Below are 20,546 nucleotides of genomic sequence, written 5' to 3'. Positions count from 1 at the left end.
GCTGATGACTTTATGACACCCTAAACTCAGTGAACATTTCCCTTTTGAGGACATCCTGTTTGAAGCTTCACAAATGCGAGGTGCTATTGATTCATTCTTAGGTGTTGTCTTAGACTTATAATGTTAAAATATGAACAGCATGATTAGGAGGTCTATTTAAATACCAATTATAACTGGTAAAAGCAGGAGATTTATTGATCCATTCATGGATTGCACACTGTTAAGCTTCTTGTTAGAGAACAACATCAAGCCAAATATCCTTACGTTTCCAGTTAATACTACTAAATGTCAGGATGTGTTTGAGTAGTGCCTGTCAATACTAAAAAAATTTTGAGCCTCTCCGCATAAAAAAACATGTTTCATCCATCTTCTATGTCTCAAGGTCTACCAGTACATTGCAACTCCAAATGGGTACATGGTGTGAATGTGTTTTTTTTGTCCTAAATAGGAGTAATCCTCATCCATATATAACAGCTCTGGAAAACCGGTTGGACTGCTGGCCGGCCCTTCTTTCTGAGATTAATGACTTGGTACAGCAAGCTGTTGAAAGGCAAGCACCTTGAATCCACCATCCAAAGTCTGTTATGATAGGCAGTCGTGGCTGTAATAGTTTATTCTCATTCAATCTACTTAAGCAGAAATGAAAGTGCTTACGTCACCATGCTGGTCCCCTTTCTCTGCTACCTCTACTGCCAACCTCAGAGGCGACCTGAGCACACCCTCCTCCGACAAGGCCTCCTGAGGGTGCTGCTCCATACAGATCCAGAGTGCGCACCCATCCCTAAGGACAATCGCTCCCCGGTATCTGACAGTTTGCTCCAGTGCCTCTGCCAGCTGGTGCCACGCATGCCGGTAATAATAGCATCATTTGCCACTATTTCCCCTAATTTGGAATAAAAAAATACATAATTTGTTCTGTTTTGGCAGGTTGATTGTGTGGAGTCGGTGCTGGAGCTGCATGGATTCATCCATGCTTTGCTTCCTAGTCTGTCTCTACAGTGTGAAGAGCCCTGGAAGAGTGAGAGAGTGGGAATCCTTCTCCAGCTGCTTTGTGCCTGTCAGCACTGCCTCGTGTTAAACGGAGATTGCCGACCTCTTGTCAGCTTGATGACGCAGCTTCTCCCAGCGTGCAAAAAGGTCAACCAGCATGACTTTTGTCTTAATCATAATATCACACTTATAAAGTATATTTTTCATGCATTCCCACTAATATTCATAATTTGGTTGTTTGTAGGAGTTGCCGTTGGATGAGCTGTTAATGGGCGTGGCCTTGCTCCTGTCTGAGGCTCCAGCTGCACAGCAGAGTTGCTTGCTCAGTTTAGGTAAATATACTTCAAATATTAAATGTGCTTTTCATGTTCTATTTCTGACTTCTCCATCGTTTTGAAGGAAAAGTAGGTTGTTTTTTTTCATTACACAAATTAAAATTATTGTTAATTAAAAACTAAAAGGTTGTTTATGTCTTCACTAGGAGCCTTTATATAATTACCGTGTATGTAATTGCTCCTGGCACGCATTGTGTAAATATCTACTTCTTGGTAACCAAAGAATTGTCAGATCTTTCCCTCCCATTGACATAATTACACATTATTGCGATCAATTGCTTGTACGAAATCACCATTATGAAATTATAATGTTACCATATCTGAGTTAATGTGTTGAAATATGGGGAAATAAATACAAAAGTACGCCTAATTCACTAATCGTCTTACAAAAAATACATATTGTTGGTTGTAAAAAACCTTTTCATCAAACCCTTTTTTTTTTTTACATCAAAAATAATGAAATTCATTGATTTGGTGATTTTTCAAACAGCTAACATTATGCACAAAGCAAACAATAACCTACTACCCAAGAATGTACAACAAAAGAGGGATAACTATGTTTGTGTGAATATGTTACAAATTGAGCAAAGAGAGTGAACAAACGAATGTGTAAGTAATTGCTATGAAATAAAAACATGAAGGATTAAATAAGCTGTTTCGTGCTACTCATTTTTGGGCAATCTGTAAAAGAATTTGAACTGTGCAATGTACCATACTGTTATTTATGTATATTTGAAATAAATCAAAAGCATTACCACAACTGTTAGTCATATGTAACATGCCTGTACTTCACAACCTATTTGTTATGTATGTTTCCCTGTTTTCACCTTTAAGTGTTGAAGTTAGTGCCTGAGCACAGTGAGCTGTCCCCCTGGTTGTGTCCAGTCCTGGTTCTTCCCGTACTGCAACTTCTGTGCTGTTCAGAGCTCACAGAGCCACTTGCAGAACGCAACATTCACGCCCTCAACAAGAACCTGGCTCACAGAGTCCTGTGCAACATCAGCGGACAGACTGATAGAGTCCAACAGGTGATACTATTCAAGTGGAACAAGTAGTAATACTGAGAGAAGTCTTATGTCCTCCTGGTTCTCAGTCTTTTCTACCAAAAGCCCTTCTTCTGACTTCCTGGTTGAGTGAGGTGAGAGTGGCCGTGTCCATACTGCGTCAAATGGTGGACAATCCTTCTGCAGCTGTCGACTGGCTGCTGTCGCTCACCACAGCTCTGTCCAACAGCCAGCGCCTGCCGAGCTCTCTCACACTCATTGTCACCCACCTCGTCATTACTGGCCGGGAGGACGTCTGCCAGCTTGCTTTGAATGCCGTTCAGGCCATTGCGGCCGCAGACCCCCACCAGGTTAGTGCTTAAGAACGAGCCGAGACTCAGTTTCTGCACTGCTAACATAACAGTAAATCCCTGGCTATTTGCAGTTTGAAACTTGCTCCCCAGCATTCTTAAGGATTCCTTTTTAGAGTAATTATTTAGAAAACATTTTTTTTCTAAGGAAAAACCAACACATTCTTGAACTTTGTCTCTTTTTGTGTTTTGGCATGTCATTCACCGTAAGTCAGTATCCATCCATCCATTTCCCACCGCTTGTACCTCTCAGGATGATTTATAAATGATAAAGAACAACATGTAGTGCATAACAATGTACTATACCAGTGGTTCTAAAATGGGGGTACGTTCCTGGTGGTACTTGAAGGTATGCCAAGGGGTACGTGAGATTAAAAAAAAAATAATCCAAAAATAGCAGCAACTCAAAAATCATTTATAAATATATTTATTAAATAATACTTCAACAAAATATGAATGTAAGTCCATAAACTATGAAAAAAATACAACAATGCAATATTCAGTGTTGACAGCTAGATTTTTTGTGGACATGTTCCAATAATATTGATGTTGAATATTTATTTTTTTGTGAAGAAATGTTTAGAATTAAGTTCATGAATCCACATGGATCTCTATTACAATCCCCAAAGAGAGCACTTTAAGTTGATGATTAGTTCTATGTGTAGAATTCTTTATTTATAATAGAATCACTTGTTTATTTTTCAACAAGTTTCTTTGTTATTTGTATATCTTTTTTTCCTAATAGTTCAAGAAAGATCATTACAAATGAGCAATATTTTACACTGTAATACAATTTAATCAATCAGAAACCTATGACATAGTGCTGTATTTTACTTCTTTATATCTTTTTTTCCAACCAAAAATGCTTTGCTCTGATTAGGGGGTACTTGAATTAAAACAATGTTCACAGGGGGTACATCACTGAAAAAAGGTTGAGAACCACTGCACTACACAATACATGTTTGTACTGATTAGTGCTTAAGAAAGTGACCAGTTGGTGGAAATAAAACATTACCAGATATATGTACACTGCATGTTAGACAAATAGGAAGAAGAAGGTTGTTGGTTTGCAACAACAATAATAAAAGGAACTGACTAAAACCAGCATATAAAGACAAATTCATGTTTTATTTTTTGATCAAATAGAACATCACAATGTTGGTGTGAGGTTTGATTGTAGCAAATGGCTGAGCCGTTTCGTTTTTGCCTGTATCTCTTGCAGATTGGCTGTTGATGCTTGTGGTGTCTTCATAATCATGCTCATAATTTTACATTATCGTTCATCAGTGGTGTGTACCTATACATTTTGCAATGTTTGTGTTAACAAGTGTGAGTGGCATATTACAGTATCAGAGTATCTGAAATAGGCCTTGTTAAGGGCTTTTTATGGGTGTGTCCATTATATGCTGTATTTGACATTCACTGAAGGTCACAGAACGTAACACAAATAGAGAGCCGAGGAGCAAAACGAGTCCTTTTTAAAAAAAAAAAAAAAACCCACCTCTTACCTGGGTTACTGGATCAAAGTGATTGAGTCACAAACTCTGCCTTTAAAAAAACAACAACTCTATACCATGTTTGAAGTATATATTATGCGTTTTTCATCTGATTTAATTTTCAAGCGAAACCTGCCTACTTTCTGCTGATGACAGACTCCCCTCTGTACCAGTGGGACAGCGGTATGAGTCACAAGCTCCAGACAATGATGTGAAATAGTGAAATAACACCTGCTGTCAAGGCTGCTCATTAAGAGTACACCCCCCACCCCCGGCCGGCTACTTGAACACAACATTTTTTTGTAGTAGAAGAAGAAAAAGCCTATTAGGAATTTTTCATCCTTAGCCAAGCCCTTGACTTACCTGACATGACATCCTGTAGTTTGCGCAAGGTATACCAAGCAAATGAAGCAATTGCTGCAGACCAGAGATGTTATTCTAACAACATCATCCTACATTTATTGCTCCATCTGTTTGGAAAGGCAGAAGTGTGACAGCTCACTATGGATTGAATATTTGAGCAGCCTGGCAGGCCAACATTCAGACATAACCAACAATGAAGCACAATTTCATGACGTGTCGGTTTTGTGTGTGTAAGTTTCCTATGTTCCTATGTTCGTGCTTCTCTCATGATCGGCTTAGCCGGACTAGAACCCCAAAGCCGAGCAAAAAATTAATAAGAATAATAACAAAAAAATGCACTCAAAAATGAGTGAGGATAAAATAGCTAAAGATGCAAACTTAAGGTGTGGAGAAACAGACATCCCACACAAAATGTGTGGAGAGCTAACAGTTAACACTACACGGCAATGCCAGGACTGATCCACAGAAATCGAGAAGCGTGAGTGGAGCCAAAGCATAGGAAATGTACACGACTGGAAGGGTGAACCATCAGGAATCTACTAGCACCGAGCAAAGGAACCGGAGGGCTTAAGAAGTTAGGAGGAAATGAGTATCAAGTGTGCACGCAGGTGGTTTGGCTCCGTGACCCAGAAACCAGGCACTGCAACAAAAAGAAGACAGGCGGCAGCAGAGCTGCCAGAACATGACAGTTTCGACATGTGTGTCTGCAGGTTCCCCCACTCCTTGCTGTCCTGCACTTTAAGCTTGGCAAAGAAAGTAATCCAGGTCTGACTCATGCTGTTCTCAACTGCCTGCCAAACCTCGGTAGTCACAAGGTACTGGGCCTTCTTTGGTCTCTGCTATACATGCCACTGTACGCTCACGTGTATTCAGGCAAGTTCATTGTTGCAGCTATGCGTCCCCATGGTGCTGCAGACGCTCAGCCTGCTTGCAAGCAACCCCCAGCTGAAAGCTGTGGCCATGCGACTCATTACTGCCCTCTGGACCAAACAGGTTTCAAACAAAAGTGACAGTAATTATGATGATTTATCCTTTGTCTGTGTTTTTTTTAATCAGCTTTTTTCTTTGCACAAGGACCGAGTTTACCCTGCCCTGCAGCGTCTGTTGACTCAGCGAGACAATAGGGTGGTGATGGGGAGGGACACCCAGTGGGAACAGGTGCTGGCCAGGGCGGCCTGCCTTCGGGACATCTGCAGAGAAAGGTCTGATCAAAATCTCAAATAGGGATGTAAAAACGTGTAATATTTTTAATTTATCTGTTTGTGTGTGCTCACCAGGCCTTACCAGCATGCAAGTGACATGTTGGCCTCCATTGTTTTCACTCTAAATCAATGCACCAGACCTGACCAGGCGACCCCTGCAGCTCTCGCTCTGCAAGGACTCCAGGAGCTGTGCTGTGCAGAGGTTGGTTATTAAACAGATTTGTAACCGGATTGTAGAATGTGTGCTGATAAAACAAATGTTGCATTTGATCAAATGCCAAATAAAATACTGGACCAGCATTGCAGATGCATATACCAATAGTTTTTACTTAGGTGTTCTTCAAGATCTTTAAATGATTTTGTGATTATTGCCTTTTAATTTTTCGATCTCGTTAACCCTTCAGTGTATTTAAACAGCACAATAATGGAGAGAGGAATTTGGGGAAACAAACATGAAAGAGAACTGAAAAATATCGATCTCAACTAGGGCCATAACCAGGATTTGACAATAATAATAATAAAGTTTTTCTCATAATTCTTTTTCTTTGTACTTTGTAAGCAATATTAATTTGAACAGCCTCTTAAATTGGATCAAATCAGTACAATGTTTAACTTCTTTACTTAATCCATTCCATAATTTAATTCCACATACTGATATGCTAAAGGTTGTAAGTGTTGTATGTGCACACAAATGTTTTAAATTAGATTTTCCTCTAAGGTTATATTTCTCCTCTTTAGTTAAGAGGAATTGTTGTACATTCTTTGGTAGCAGGTTATAATTTGCTTTGTCCATTTTTTTTTAGCTGTTTGCAATCTTACCAAATCATCAAACTTTAATATTTTTGACTCAATAAATAAAGGGTTTGTATGTTCTCTATATCCAACATTATGTATTATTCCAATTGATCTTTTTTGTAACACAGTTAACGAATGTAGCGCACATTTGTAGTTATTTCCCCATATTTCTGCACAATAACTCAGATATGGTAACACTAGCGAGCAGTAGAGAATATAAAGTGATTTTTGGCCCAGGACGTATTTTTCTTTATTCATTATTGAAATGTTTTTTGCCACCTTATGTTGTATGTTTTGTATATGAGATTTCCAGTTAATTTTATCATCTATTAATACTCCCAAAAATGTAGTTTCTTTTACCCTTTCAATATCTACTCCGTCTATTTGTATTCGTGTCTGATGCTCTTTTCTACTGTTACCAAATAGCATTATTTTAGTTTTACTGAGATTCAAAGATAGTCTGTTTTTATCAAACCATTTTTTTTTATTTGTTAATTTCTTCCGTTATTATTTGTATTATCTTTTGTGTGTTCTCTCCTGAACAGAAAGCAGTTGTGTCGTCTGCAAATAAAACTAACTTCAAGTCCTTTGTAACTTTACAAATGTTGTTTATATATAGATTAAACAATCTTGGTCCCAGTATTGATCCCTGGGGTAGGTACACCACAAGATATATCCAACCGTGTTGACATGTTGTCTAGACTTTTAGTGTGCTGTGCATGACCAAAGATTTTATATTGAGAGAGGATGATCTACCACATGGTGATGTACAGTGCACATGATGTCCTACACATAATGTATTTTCAGTCAGTCATATCATCTTCTTTTTGTCACTTAAAAACTACATCGGACATGACCTTGGTGTCCCCAATGGTAGTTGCGGCCATGATCTCAACCCAATTTTATACTGATACTACAGAAGTATCGATACCATGGATATTTAGCTCGATCTAAACAGCCCGAGTGTGGATACACTTTTTGAGCCACCTTCACTCATTGGTTTTGTGAAAATAGTGGCAGACCAGCCTGATCGCATCTTATAGTTGTTCCAGAATGTGCCTTTAAACGTAAAGTTTCAAGGGAGATGGTTGTCTTTGCAGGTAGTGGACATGGTGTCAACATGGAGAAGTCTTGGTCCAGAGCTCAGGTGTGACTCCCGTCCACTGATGGTCAAGGCTGTCGCTCAGCTCCTAGCTCTAGTTCCTCAACTCGCCGTCAAGTCTGAGGAGTATGAGGTACCTGCATGAAAAAACATTACCATGTACATTTAATGTATTCGTTATGTTGTTATAATCAACATGAAAAAACCCAGGGCAAATGTGATTGATGATTTAAACAATGATTGATAATTTAAACAATGTTCCTCTTCTATTTTTATAGAAATTAATGGAGGAGGTGGTCAGCTTTTTGTGGAATTATGCCCTGAGCGAGGTTTGTGATTATAACACATTGAGTAATTGCATCCAATAAAAGAACTTGTATGACAATATGTTTAACGCTTATAACCAGGATCCAGAGGTGGCCAGCTGTGGTTTCCGGGCTTTAGCAGACTTTCCTGAAGTGGTTCATACAGTAAATCATCTTCCTGATGCAGTCAGTGGTCATCTTCACACCATCTTGCTCTCAAGCAGGGAGATAGTGTTCTAACTGTTAGGGTTCACGTTGCAGGCCAGACCTGCTGTAAAGCATGAGGAAGAGGGAATGGAGGAGGAAGATGAAGAGGAAAAGGACCTCTCTGTGCCGGGCTCATCTTACGTGAAGTTGCTGACTCTCACCTCTTCACCTGTTCTACCAGGTACATGATTAAAAAATGCGTGACAGTGTTAATCCTTTCAAATGAGTGATGTATTAGAGCGCTGTATACTATTTTAAATGTTCCCATCACTCTCCTTGTCTTTCCCCCACAGCTTTCCAGGTCTTCCTGACATCACTGGTGAAGAAGGAGATGAGTCAGATGCCGAGGGGGGTGTATTTTTCTGCCCTGAAAGGGGGCAACCTTCGTTCAGATCAGGGTAAAACTGTGGCAGGGATCCCGTCCTTCATGCTCAAGTACTATGAGAAGAACAAGCAACCCGGACTCAAACATGGACTCGCAGGTGTTTCAGTTGAACTTTTACATGCGAGTATAAACATTTTTCATGTAATAATGCACTGATTTTATTATATGCCGCAGCTGGCCTGTTGCTTTGCCATGAGCTGCCCCAGCAAACAGACCGCGAAGGCCGACCCATTCATCGCTTCCTCCTAAGCCGCAGTCGTAGCTATCAGCAGACCCTGGGTGCTCTTATGCACGAGGTACGAGCACTCCGGGCACTACATGCGCTTTTTACTTTTTCGGAATTACAAGCCTGAACGTTGTTTCTATTGTCTGTAGGTGAACATTCAGCCGTCTGAATGGCACCGTGCGCTGCTGCTGCCTCAGGCGTGGCGTGGCTTCATGAATCGCACGTTCCATGCGGTCCTTGAGGTGTGTGGGTGGATGATGGAGGGAGGGAGGAGTCGGGACAGAGAAATTAAGAGGATAACATCTCTGTAGTTGCTATAGTGACCCAGCATCACCTACTCTGCTTAAATCGTACTCAGGGTCGACATGCCGAATTGGAAATGTTGAGTAAACAAGGCAAAGAGAACCCAGAAGACCTTCAGTACAAACAACATTGTGCCTGGCTGTGGTCAGTAATACACTCACACACACGCACGCACACACGCACACACACACACACACACACACACAAATTATTTAAAAAAAAAGAAAAAAAAGCATGTCCATTTTAAAAGAATGAGTAGGAATTTCTCTCAAAGCTCTCTCACTACTTTACTGTTATTTTCATCTCAGGGCCAGGGATCAGTTAGCAGATGCCATAAAAAGTGCAACAAAGTGAGTGGACTGTCTTGTAATTCATTCTGATTGCTGCCCTTAATAACTATAAATAATCATTATATGTTCAATGTGCCGTTCAGGGACAGTCCTGTTGTTCAGGGAAACTCTGTATTGGCTCTGAGCTCCCTGGCTGCTGTTGTGGCAAAATATGAGAGCAACCTGCCTGCTGATAATGACACCGGCCTTGCGGTAAGATCGTCTTTGTCTTTTTTCAAACATTGACAGGGCTTCCCCCAGATTGCCAACATACTGTACCTGTGGTGTTGGGGCCTGGTCAACATGACATCTTCATATAATTAACCTAATCTATAACGCATATATTTGTTTTTAAAAAGGCTACAAAAAAGTATACTTACATTAAAAAAACAATTTGTTATATAGTATTACATATATTTTTCTTATACTGTTTTGATGTATTTTTTAAAATTATTTTTTGTATTTTGTATTGTTTATCGTACAATGTTCACAACTTTTCAAGTTCCTAGAGATTTTTCCAATCCTTTTAGTGACTTTAAAAAAAATTAAAAACGACTAGCAACCAATCGAGTATATTTTCCTGGTGTTATTTGAGGCTGTACTCATGTTTAGAGACTTTTTTATGGCTCCATGTCCTTGACGAACAGTGTGAGCAGTTGCCAGTCTCCATAGTCTCAAAACACTCACTTAAGTCACACTTGTGTGACACTGGTGCAAGTTTTTCTCTCCTTAAAAGCCGCCACTATCTGGCCATTGCACATTTTGTAGATTGCTGTCCGTAGGTATATCTCAGATATATTCAAGTACGGTATGTCCACAGACGTTGCTGACATGCTGCCTTTGCTCCAGACAAATCCTGGCATGTTGCTTGTGTCATCACAACTCCGGTTTTAACACAGCTGTCTCGGTGATCAGTCTTTTTTTTGGCGGCCAAATTTTCAGTGCACCGCTAGTCAATAGTGCACAAATAAAAGTCTTCATGTATCCAATAATTTTGTAACGACTTGCTGGTATTAATGAATATGTTCGTGTGTTATTCATTGTTCCTATGATCGTGAACAGTATGAGTATGAGGGATTGTTGTTGTGTGTCTTAGAGTAAAGCACGGAGACAGATGTGGGTGCACGGGAGGGAATACAGTACATGTTGAAATTGGGCCAGGTGCTAGCATAAGATTGGCAATAAAAGATAAAAAGAATGTCACACTTTGTTGGACTTTCTCTGATCGCTGCAATACATTATATTACTTTAATTTAAAGTGTAGCTGCCTTAGTTTTGTCATCACAGGACTGCCACAGCCAATAATACTAAGAGGAAACCCTGATGTAGTTTTTTACGCTGGCCGATAGGGTTAAACCAGGAGTGTCTAAGCTTTTTCCTCCTAACTTCTATAAATATATATATATATATATATATATATATATATATATATATATATATATATATACATTTATGAGATCTGTAATGTAATATCACGCTTGTAATGTAGTTAGAGAAAGCATTTATATAAATTAAAAAAGCAAAATCATTGCACTAACTTCAGAACAGTTTAAATAAAGTTACGTTCACTTGTAGTTACAGTTTTAAGACAAATCCTATATTTCTTTCTGACTATTTTTTCCAAATCAGTGTGTAAAGTGAGTGTGATCACTGTACACAGCTGTTTTCACACCTGATTGGCAGTCCCAATGATTTAAGTCTGCATGTTAACTAATACCAGGTTGAAAAGGGATATTTGCTAAACATGTAAAAATAAAGTATAGCACGCAGTAAAGCCGAATTTTGGGGAGGAATCACCAATTCACTGTCATGCAGACCCATAGACCACAATACATTTTCTTGCCAAGCAGCAGCACCCTGTTTATAACGCAACTATGACATAAATAAGATGCTTGTATTCTGACATGTGACTTCTTCCTGGAATTGAAAATGCTTTCAGGGCAGACATGAAAACCAATGGTGGTCAACAAAGCCAAGATGGCTGTTATACAGCAAGCAGCACGCAAAGTATCTGAGTACAAAAGAGGCTTGAATCTTCCTGCAGAGAGCAAATACAAGCAAAAGATCAAAGTATGCAATGGAATACCTATATCAAAAAAAGATTTGTCGAGTGATATCTGGGATTATATGTCGTTCACGTTCTCAGACATATCGTACTATTGTGCTCCAGACGCCATTCAACACGACAAAAAGCATAAAGGCCTACAACTTTTTTGTGTGTGGCTGGGTCAAGGAAATTGGTATCAAGACTCTAGTATTAATATGAATCGTTTTTGCTCGGTTAAGATTGCATTTCATGATTTAACTTTGTGTCTACTGATGTTGGTTGCTGTTGCACGCGCCGTTTATAAGCCTTCATGGACCGGTCAAAACATACATCTATTATACAAACATTAATTTATGGTAATGTAAAAGAAACAAATCTTAGAGAACAAATGTGTGAGCAATTGGTATGAATCGGAAAAAATGGGTAGGATTAAATAAGCTTTGATTCTTCCTACTCGTTTTTTTTTGGGGGGGGGGGGGGGGGCATGTTTACGACATGCATTAAACTGTGAATATGTAATGTACCATACTGCAAGTGTATGCATGTTCAAAACTTGTAAACTAATACGATAACCATAATTAATGTAGGTCAATAAAACTTAAACTAACTGAAGATAAAATCCAAATGTAAATTTGTGTTATAGGTGACAAAGCAAATTAGTGTGATATCTAACAATATACCTCAAAAGCATGCAGAAAAAATACCCCTGATGTACACGATGACACATTATTTAATTGAACAATGCCTTGATTTAATTGGTGACCAGGCTGGACCAGAGTTTGTCCCCACAAGCAGTTGGTTATCCATGGTGCTCGACACGCTGCTCAGCATCAGCAGCAGCAATTACAAAGCCAAAGGTCAAGTGTTTCCGTGGTATCTGCATGTAAGTTTTACCCACCTTTATATGTGTCCATCAATTAAGACTTAAAAAGTCCAACTTGTTCTTCTCCGCCTTGTCATCAGCGCTCCTATTCAGGCGACAACACAGCAAGCGCCATTGCTCGCTCCTGCGCCAGCTTAGCCCTGTCTCTGCTGGTCCCGGTGCTGGTTCTATGGCACAAAGACAGTCTGAACCAGGTCTTGTCGGCACTGCAAGCCAGCTTGCCAGGGTCGCCCACCGCAGATGACTCTCAGGTCATTCAGTTCCACTCGGGCCTATCTCTGGGTATGGTATTGTCCAGCCTCCACCAGCAGCGCCTCAGGTCAGGAATGGTTCTGTGTCTTAACAACAATCTCAGCCATTACTGACTCTTTGCTTCCCACTTGCTGTGCAGTGACGTCTCCCCTCAGGGGGATGCTCAGCTGCTCCTTGACGCTATGTCTGCCCTGGAAGTGTGTACCTTTGACACCGATGTAGAATACAAGTGCGTGCACCAACAAGCATTGAAGTCGACTCACCAATATATGATCCCATGTGACGATAGTTTTTTATTTTCCTCAGTACCGGCTGCATCTTGGGTCTGGGTCTGGTGCTTTCAACCTTTTGCAACAGTGGACAGACACAACAACACAGCCACGTAACCCAAATACTCGACAAACTACTGAGTGCCTTACAGGACAGCAGTGAGCAGCGGCGCTTGCAGCAGGAGGTGCACAGTAAACAAACATTAATGTGCCATAGAATCAGGCTTTTTTTCTGCATTTCATTACACTAAAGATGCTCATGTGCAGGTTTTGTCGTATTCTGTGGCGTGTGTCAGCGTCTCTGCCTTCAGTGGATCAGTCATCGATGCCAACAAGGCAGAGGAGGTCATGAACACACTGCGCACCCTGACAGAGGAGAGCCAGCAGGTCATTTTGCATTGTAACAGTACATTTATACTAGTAATAGGATTAGAAATGTGCCACTATTAAAGTCAAATGGATGCAATGTAGTTACCATGGCAGTAACAAAACTGCGCTGTACTGTTTATGTTTGTATGTGTGATCAGACTCCAGGTTTCTCCCTGGCTTTGGGCCTTGTGGTCCATGGTTTGTCTCTGTGTGGTCATGGCAAAGCAGAGGACCTCCAACCTCGTCTCCTGGCTGCCTGGGTCAAGATTTTATTGGCTGAGGTACGTCATCTTAAGTGCTTTGTTCCGTTTTATGTGGTGATTGTGTTTTCAAAACATTCAACATGCACACTTGCACAGTCAAACATCCACTATTCAGAGATGTGTTGTTTTTTTAGGGATGCCCCACCATGCAACGTCTTGCTGCTGCTAATGGACTGGTAGCTTTAGTGGGATCAGAGAGCTATCTCATTCAGGTAAATGTCATATCTATTTTTCCTGTGTAATCAATGATCAATGTAAGGCTGTAAGGCCTACTAAATATTTATACACTACTCATTAAACGTTGGAGATATTGGACCTTCTGATGAAATTTCAGGATCAACCTAAAATCCACCATGAAGCCACACACGCCTGTGTGACACATGATTGCACCAATAAATGTCCTGCTTCAATTATAATTGGTATTTAAACAATTCTCTTTGTCATGCCGTTTACGTTTTGACTTAATGTGTACAAGACGACTTACTGTAACTTTTAATCAACAGCAAGTGACCATTTTGAGTTTAGAAACATAGAGAGATTGGCGTAGTCACAGAAAGACTTAGTGTATACAATGAAAATAAAAATGTACTTGTCTATTAATGGATGACACACCTGTTCAGATCCTTTTTAGAGAGAAGAAAGTTCTGCAAAAAGAAGTGAAACACAGAATTGGTGGATATGAATTACCAAGATTAGATGTGGTCAAATTAAGTCCATTTTAGGTTCATCCGGAAAAAACCCTAACTTTTTGTGATTTGTGTATTCTGTATTCCAGCTCAAGGGTGAACTGGATCTTTCTTCTCATCAGCAGAGCAGACTTAACGAAGTTATTCGCTCCATCTCGCAGGTAAAACATGCATTTCCTTTTTCTCCTTGTGCACCTTGTGAAGTTTCCATTCTGTACTTGCAGATTATAACCTTCTCGGGAGCGATTGGCTTGCAGTCCAACTGTGCCTGCCTGCTGGGTCACTTGCATTTGTCGCACATGTTCACCGGCCATAGTCATACAGCAGGTTGGTAGAACTCATGATGATTTTTCTCTTTTTTGACTTTCAAGTGTTGTTACAGTGTTGAATACTCATGTTAAATAATGCCAGTGTTCAATCATTAGGTTCATGCATTTGGGTGTGAGCTTGCAAGCAGTTTTGGATGCCTCTAAATCAGTGGTTCTTAACCTTGTTGGAGGTACCGAACCCCACCAGTTTCATGTACACATTCACCGAACCCTACTTTAGTGAAAAATAAAATTTAGTTTTTTTAAATTCAAGACAAAGTTATATGTTTTTGGTAACACTTTAGTATGGGGAACATATTCTAAGTAACAAAGACTAGAGTTATTGGGTTAGGGTTAGGATCAGGGTTAGGGTTACAATAAGGCCATGCCGAATATTACTTAATAATGACTTGTTAAGAGCCAATATGTTACTAATTTGCATGTTAATAAGCAACTAATTAATGGTGAATATGTTCCGCATACTAAAGTTTTTTTTACTGGTGCACAAAATGAACCGTGCTTGAACCTTGTGCAAAGAACAAAACCAACACAGTGCATAAACCCACAACCAATCACACACCTGCAAAAATCAGTCAGCTGTTGCTGTATCCGTAATACGCTGATAGGGAGAAGTTTGTATTTACGCAATGAGTCGGGTGTGTTTTGACCTCCGCCGAACCCCTGAGGCCGACTCACTGAACCCCTAGGGTTCTTTTGAACCCAGGTTAAGAACCACTGCTCTAAATGCTTAGGTATTTTATAGTGAGCGACATGCTGTGTGTCCTTTGTACATTCTATCAACCAGCCTCCTCCCCCTTTGCTGTAGTTTCTTCTCCATGCCTTGCCTTGCTCTGATGTCTGTAAGAGTAATATTTTTGTGTTTATCTGTCCACAACATTTTACACGGGACTGTTTTTATCAACATGTACCAATAGAAAGTTGGATTAGCCACTAAACTAAACGTAGCATTGCGACATTACTACATGGTTTGTGGAAACACAGTAAACGGTAGGATAAAGTTTTCTTTTCATCTATTTGTAGCATGCACACAACATTGACGTGTGGCATGCAGTGATATATATGCTGGTAAAAGCAGCTTGTCCTAATGTTGTTGTTGTTTATTTTCAACTATGACTGAAAAAATAGCGCTCATTTTTGTCTTAAAGATGTATAATAAAAAGCATAGATTTGCAAACGATAAATTCTGATACTTTTGGGGAGGAGTGTGGAGTGAAGGGCTTCATTTGCAATCTAAAGGGAACGCCTCCACACACAACGTGTTTGCAGACAAGCTCTAAAAGTGTGTTAAAAATGTGTCTGTGGAGCAAAATTTACAGCAAAGCATATCCAATGCATCTTATCGAGACCACAAGGGAGTGTGTTAAATGTAGATTACAATCATCATAGTTCCCCTTGAAACAGAGACGGCAGTGTCTGGCTCTGACAAGTTGCTGTCGTCCGTCATTCAGTGCCCCAGGACTTCAGCTACCTCTCAGAGAAAAGTGTCATCAAAGCTGTCGTGGAGTTGCTCACAGAAGCTGGGAAGAAAGGTTTGATCTTTGTCAACTTGTCTCCTTAATGTAACGCAAGCTATTGAGTAGTTTGTGACGACAAGTAATGTGTTGCTGTTGATATGACGCAGGTCCGGAGTTTGTCCATCCGAGGGTGGTTAAAACTGCTCTGACAGCTCTGGCTTCAGTTGGAGGCAGTTTTCAGTACCCTCCTATCAACTGGAGCACTGTCCTGTCCCCTCTGATGAGACTTAGCTTTGGTAACACCTGAAAATGTTGTGTCCATTACAAATCAGTGCACATGATGATTTCATATTTTATTCCTGGGACAGGTGAGGACGTTCAGCATCAGTGTGTGGTGCTGGCTGCCGCTCAAACTCAGTATTCCCAGAATGCATCGCTCTTTCTTGGGTCTTGGCTGTCCCCGCCTCTTGTGTACAGTCTCAGTGTGAGTAATGACACTTAATTAGGCACACCTACAAACCCTCTTTGTGTGTCCTGTTTTTGTTCATATTAAACAAAAGCATACATTATGAATGGAGGGTAGAACCAACATGTACGCATTTTTCTTTCTTTTTCATTTTGATCCTTGTACGCCTTTGCTGCTTTCCAGGTATGCATTTGGTAGCATTTGGCCATGTTCAGTCTCTGAAGCCCTCTGCAAACCATCTAACGTAGCATTATCTCACAATTCTAACCTCACAATGCAGCATGTGGACTATAAAGTCTGTGATTGGTCTGCTTGTAAAAATTATTTCCTGTGTTTGTACGACTCGTTCAACGGATGTACTGTACATCATTACTAACGCCTTTTCATCCGATTATGGATCAACATTTGCAATAAAGTATACTGATTTACCATTTTTCCAGCTTCAAAAATACTCCCCTTTTCCCTTTAAATACCATTGTTGGGCTTGCGACGGATGAAGCTAACGTGTCAAATAGTCGACAAGAGTTATGTTAGCTCACTCATCTGAGGTCACGTCACATGATCAACCCCGACAAAAGGCTTTAAAAGCAGTGATGTCCAAAATGTTATCAGGGGACTTTTGCAGCCCGTGCCTATTTTTTTTTATTTGGCTTATGGCCCATTGAAGAAATGAAACTAAACAGCCCAATGCATTTCCTCGAGGATTTTGCGATGTTGCAATCAATCAATCAAACAATCAATGTTTATTTATATAGCCCTAAATCAGTAGTGTCTCAAAGGGCTGCATAAACCACAACGACATCCTCGGTAGAGCCCACATAAGGACAAGGAAAACTCACCCCAGTGGGACTTCGGTGACAGTGACAATGATGACTATGAGAAACCTTGGAGAGGACCGCATTTCCCTGCAGCAATCATGAACATTTTGCCAATAAAATTTGGTATTTTTGTTTATATTTGTTCATTGATTAATTTTTCTTCAGCAAATGCTACTATTATAATTACGGAGGAAAAAACACAACAATTTATTGTAACTTACACTCTCACTCGCGATTTTATTGCAACAAACTCCTGTAAAAAAACCCTGCACTTTCTATTGGAGTTTTTGGGTAGAACTTCTGCACATTCAGGCATTTAAAAAAGGGCCACAAAATCCTGGGTTATCAGTAAATTGCAGTCGATATTCAAAAACGTTTCATTTAAGATGCAGATAAAGCATATTTTGTTAAATATATTGAAATTCTGTTCTTTTTGATATTAGGGTTTATAAGAAACTGTTGAAAAAATTTAAAAATTCATAAAGTCTCGAGAATGTAATGAAAATGAAAGTCTTAAAGGGCTTATATTGGAATGTTTTTTCTACATTTAAAACTCTTCCTTGTGGTTGACATAACATGTAATGGTTGTTCTTTGGTTAATATTTTGCATAGATCATGTTTTAGAGACCATCTTCAAGCTGATTTTTGACTGTCTCTTCAGCATGCGCCATTTTGTGTGCAGTCTTATTTACCTGCCAAAGCCCTCCTCCAGGCAAAGCCCCCTTCGACTCTGTCTCCGCCAAGTCAGCCATGTTGTAGCTTTTAGCGCTTCTACATGGAGTCTATTGATGGATATAAATTAGAAGAACCATACTATACTTTTTATTAGAAAAGGCGACTTCGGATGAGGCATGTGCATGTATGACCCAGTCTGCCCCTCAACAAGAGGATAGAGAAAAGAAGGAACTTATTGGCTACAACTTTGGACTACAACTGAATAAAATTGGCAGACTTGCACAATGCTCTTCAGGTAACCCTCCACCATAATGGAGATATTCGCTGTAGTAACCGAAACTTTTATTTAGTAGATTGCACAGTACGGTACATATTCCGTACAATTGACCACTAAATGGTGACACTCAAATAAGTTTTTCAACTTGTTTAAGTCGGGGTCCACATTAATCAATTCATGGTACAAATATATACTATCAGCATAATACAGTCATCACACAAATTAATCATCAAAGTATATATATTGAATTATTTACCATCCGGGGGGTGGTATTCGGAAGGGGTTGGGGTGGGATGCTATCAGCATACTTCAGTCATCAACAATTATATCATCTGAGAAATGGACATTGTAACAGTGTAGGTTTTACTTCGTAGGATATGTACAGCGAGCGGTGAACATAGTGAGCTCAGAAAGCATAAGAACAAGTAAATACATTTGATTATTCACAATCCGGGGAGGTGGGATGTGGTGGGAGGAGGGGGCTAGGCTAGGGTTGTAACTGCCTGGAGGTGTTCTTTTAGTGCAGTTTTGAAGGAGGGCAGAGATGCACTTTCTTTTACACCTGTTGCGAGTGCATTCCATATTGATGTGGCATAGAAGGAAAATAAGTTAAGGCAAGATATATAATTTAAGTCTAAGTCTCAAATTCCAAACGGCTCATTTGGAAGAAGGCAAGATTGTTTTATAAATATCTCTGCCATGATTCACTGATGATTTGATTTCAAATTTTGGGACTTATAGGGATCTCAAACACAGAAAAACAGGTACCAACAAGTGAGAAAAGTTGGTTTTGCATAACAGGACAATTGACTGCAATTTGTAAAAATGCTGCCGCAAAATCAGGCATTTTAGTTTTTAACAATCACAAAAAAGCAAGCGAAATTTTGGAGGGACTGACAGCGTAAAAAGAAAAAGCCTTTTACAATTTTTTGGGAGGTCTTGAATGGTGTTCTCCCTATAATCCAGTTCCAGACCCGGGCCCACCTCTATGAGACTCTCTCCTTGTGGATGAAGCATGTCGTCGAGGAGAAGCTCCAGTTCTATGTCGACACTGTTGGCCTGCAGGCCTTCCAGGATGAACTTCGACCCCAGCGTCTCTCCCTGTGCTGCTCTCTGCTGAAGGGCCTCGCTCATGCCATGGCCCTGCCCAACCCACCCAACGTGTGCTGGGCCTTGATGTGCTCCACCACCGAGAAGATCTTCGGCCTCCTGCCCAACCAAATAAAGGTACACCGACACATCGTCTCATTCGCCCACCCACATTCTTTTGAAGTGTGTTTGAAGCTCATTTGCTTTAGGATAGTGAAGTGGATTTGTACGTTGGAATCGCCAAATGTCTGCATGAGATGTCTGATACTGAGATCGACCGCATCGCTGGTGTCACCGAGGTACGATGTAGTCATTCGGTGTGTTGTTTCCATTGCTTTCGCTTTCTTTCATGCACTTTATATCACGGCTGGACTATTTTTAGGATCAGATGGAGAAAACCTGCTTTGTCTTGGCTTACCTGACATCCCAAAGTAGAATTCCCCTCCTTGGGCTGAACGACATCATAGCCAGTGTGCTCCGTGGTTGGCCAAGTCACCGAGTGGGTTGGATCCTCCTGCAGACTTTCTACCAGTGTCGCCTGGCCGCCAGCGTCCACACAGGTCCTTTTTTATAGCTACTCAAGAAAGGAACCTCATGTTGCAAAACGTTTGACAACTAGAGGGCAGTAAAGTTAGGTCTTTTGTCATGTATTTCTGTGTTCCAGGTGTAAGCAAACGATTAGAGTGGTTGCTGGAGTTGATGGGACTCATGCGAAATGTTGCTTACGGCACCACCTCTGTCACCATTGGAAGCACCAAAGTGGTGTGTTGGACGTTTATCTGTGAGTGTACAAACAACTCTTTATCCAAATGCTATGTTTCACAGGCCACAGACTTCCTCTTTCAAGTTTTTGCCGCCGCGGTCGTTTCCTGGGGTGACCACTCCATGCCCCTCCTGCTTGGCATTAGGACTCGGTGGTTTCCCTGGCAATCCGCGTCCAAGCCCGCCGTCCCCCTGCACAATCTGTACGGCGAGGAGTCGCTGACGGTCCGTGCCCTGCCCCAGTGCCTACTGGGACTGTCGCACAGCCTGACCCTACTTCTCAACAAAGAACCTTGGAGCTGCCAGTCGCACAAGGTCATCATCACCAGCAACCTCAGCTTGAAAGCTACTTTTTAAGATATGACGTTAAAAGTGTGTCTGCACATGTTTCAGTTCATAGAGTGGCTTCTCAGCATCACGGAGGGACCAAAGCAAAGTCTGACGAGCTCAACTATCAACACAGCCAAAGGTGACGTGTCATTATCTTGAAGATAAAAATAACTGCATTGTTTCTC

General features: G+C 40.6%; 1 protein-coding gene across 2 annotated transcripts in view; it reads left to right on the top strand.

The window, feature by feature from the left end:
- focad (focadhesin) overlaps nucleotides 1-20,546 on the top strand; it is a 30,893-nt gene that overhangs the window by 10,131 nt on the left and 216 nt on the right. Inside the window, exons 6-43 of one of the 2 annotated variants that reach the window (XM_061912462.1) lie at nucleotides 449-550; nucleotides 639-852; nucleotides 928-1,137; nucleotides 1,235-1,322; nucleotides 2,160-2,353; nucleotides 2,419-2,679; nucleotides 5,249-5,353; nucleotides 5,430-5,531; nucleotides 5,613-5,740; nucleotides 5,816-5,942; nucleotides 7,636-7,770; nucleotides 7,916-7,966; nucleotides 8,045-8,128; nucleotides 8,204-8,330; nucleotides 8,443-8,631; nucleotides 8,709-8,830; nucleotides 8,910-9,002; nucleotides 9,119-9,207; nucleotides 9,372-9,413; nucleotides 9,497-9,605; nucleotides 12,206-12,322; nucleotides 12,403-12,641; nucleotides 12,714-12,803; nucleotides 12,881-13,028; nucleotides 13,111-13,230; nucleotides 13,371-13,493; nucleotides 13,610-13,687; nucleotides 14,251-14,322; nucleotides 14,386-14,488; nucleotides 15,939-16,019; nucleotides 16,112-16,240; nucleotides 16,313-16,428; nucleotides 19,147-19,407; nucleotides 19,479-19,568; nucleotides 19,652-19,829; nucleotides 19,934-20,031; nucleotides 20,095-20,346; nucleotides 20,425-20,500. In XM_061912462.1, coding sequence (XP_061768446.1) covers nucleotides 449-550; nucleotides 639-852; nucleotides 928-1,137; nucleotides 1,235-1,322; nucleotides 2,160-2,353; nucleotides 2,419-2,679; nucleotides 5,249-5,353; nucleotides 5,430-5,531; nucleotides 5,613-5,740; nucleotides 5,816-5,942; nucleotides 7,636-7,770; nucleotides 7,916-7,966; nucleotides 8,045-8,128; nucleotides 8,204-8,330; nucleotides 8,443-8,631; nucleotides 8,709-8,830; nucleotides 8,910-9,002; nucleotides 9,119-9,207; nucleotides 9,372-9,413; nucleotides 9,497-9,605; nucleotides 12,206-12,322; nucleotides 12,403-12,641; nucleotides 12,714-12,803; nucleotides 12,881-13,028; nucleotides 13,111-13,230; nucleotides 13,371-13,493; nucleotides 13,610-13,687; nucleotides 14,251-14,322; nucleotides 14,386-14,488; nucleotides 15,939-16,019; nucleotides 16,112-16,240; nucleotides 16,313-16,428; nucleotides 19,147-19,407; nucleotides 19,479-19,568; nucleotides 19,652-19,829; nucleotides 19,934-20,031; nucleotides 20,095-20,346; nucleotides 20,425-20,500 — 4,943 coding nt within the window. Of the gene's footprint in view, nucleotides 1-448; nucleotides 551-638; nucleotides 853-927; nucleotides 1,138-1,234; nucleotides 1,323-2,159; nucleotides 2,354-2,418; nucleotides 2,680-5,248; nucleotides 5,354-5,429; nucleotides 5,532-5,612; nucleotides 5,741-5,815; nucleotides 5,943-7,635; nucleotides 7,771-7,915; nucleotides 7,967-8,044; nucleotides 8,129-8,203; nucleotides 8,331-8,442; nucleotides 8,632-8,708; nucleotides 8,831-8,909; nucleotides 9,003-9,118; nucleotides 9,208-9,371; nucleotides 9,414-9,496; nucleotides 9,606-12,205; nucleotides 12,323-12,402; nucleotides 12,642-12,713; nucleotides 12,804-12,880; nucleotides 13,029-13,110; nucleotides 13,231-13,370; nucleotides 13,494-13,609; nucleotides 13,688-14,250; nucleotides 14,323-14,385; nucleotides 14,489-15,938; nucleotides 16,020-16,111; nucleotides 16,241-16,312; nucleotides 16,429-19,146; nucleotides 19,408-19,478; nucleotides 19,569-19,651; nucleotides 19,830-19,933; nucleotides 20,347-20,424; nucleotides 20,501-20,546 lie in introns of both variants that reach the window. The other variant, XM_061912461.1, reaches the window with a different exon arrangement.

Source organism: Nerophis ophidion, linkage group LG10 (genome assembly GCF_033978795.1).
Source record: "Nerophis ophidion isolate RoL-2023_Sa linkage group LG10, RoL_Noph_v1.0, whole genome shotgun sequence".
Classification (NCBI taxonomy): domain Eukaryota; kingdom Metazoa; phylum Chordata; class Actinopteri; order Syngnathiformes; family Syngnathidae; genus Nerophis; species Nerophis ophidion.
The sequence above is the reverse complement of the archived record's forward strand: the minus strand, read 5'-3'. Positions and strand labels throughout refer to the sequence as shown.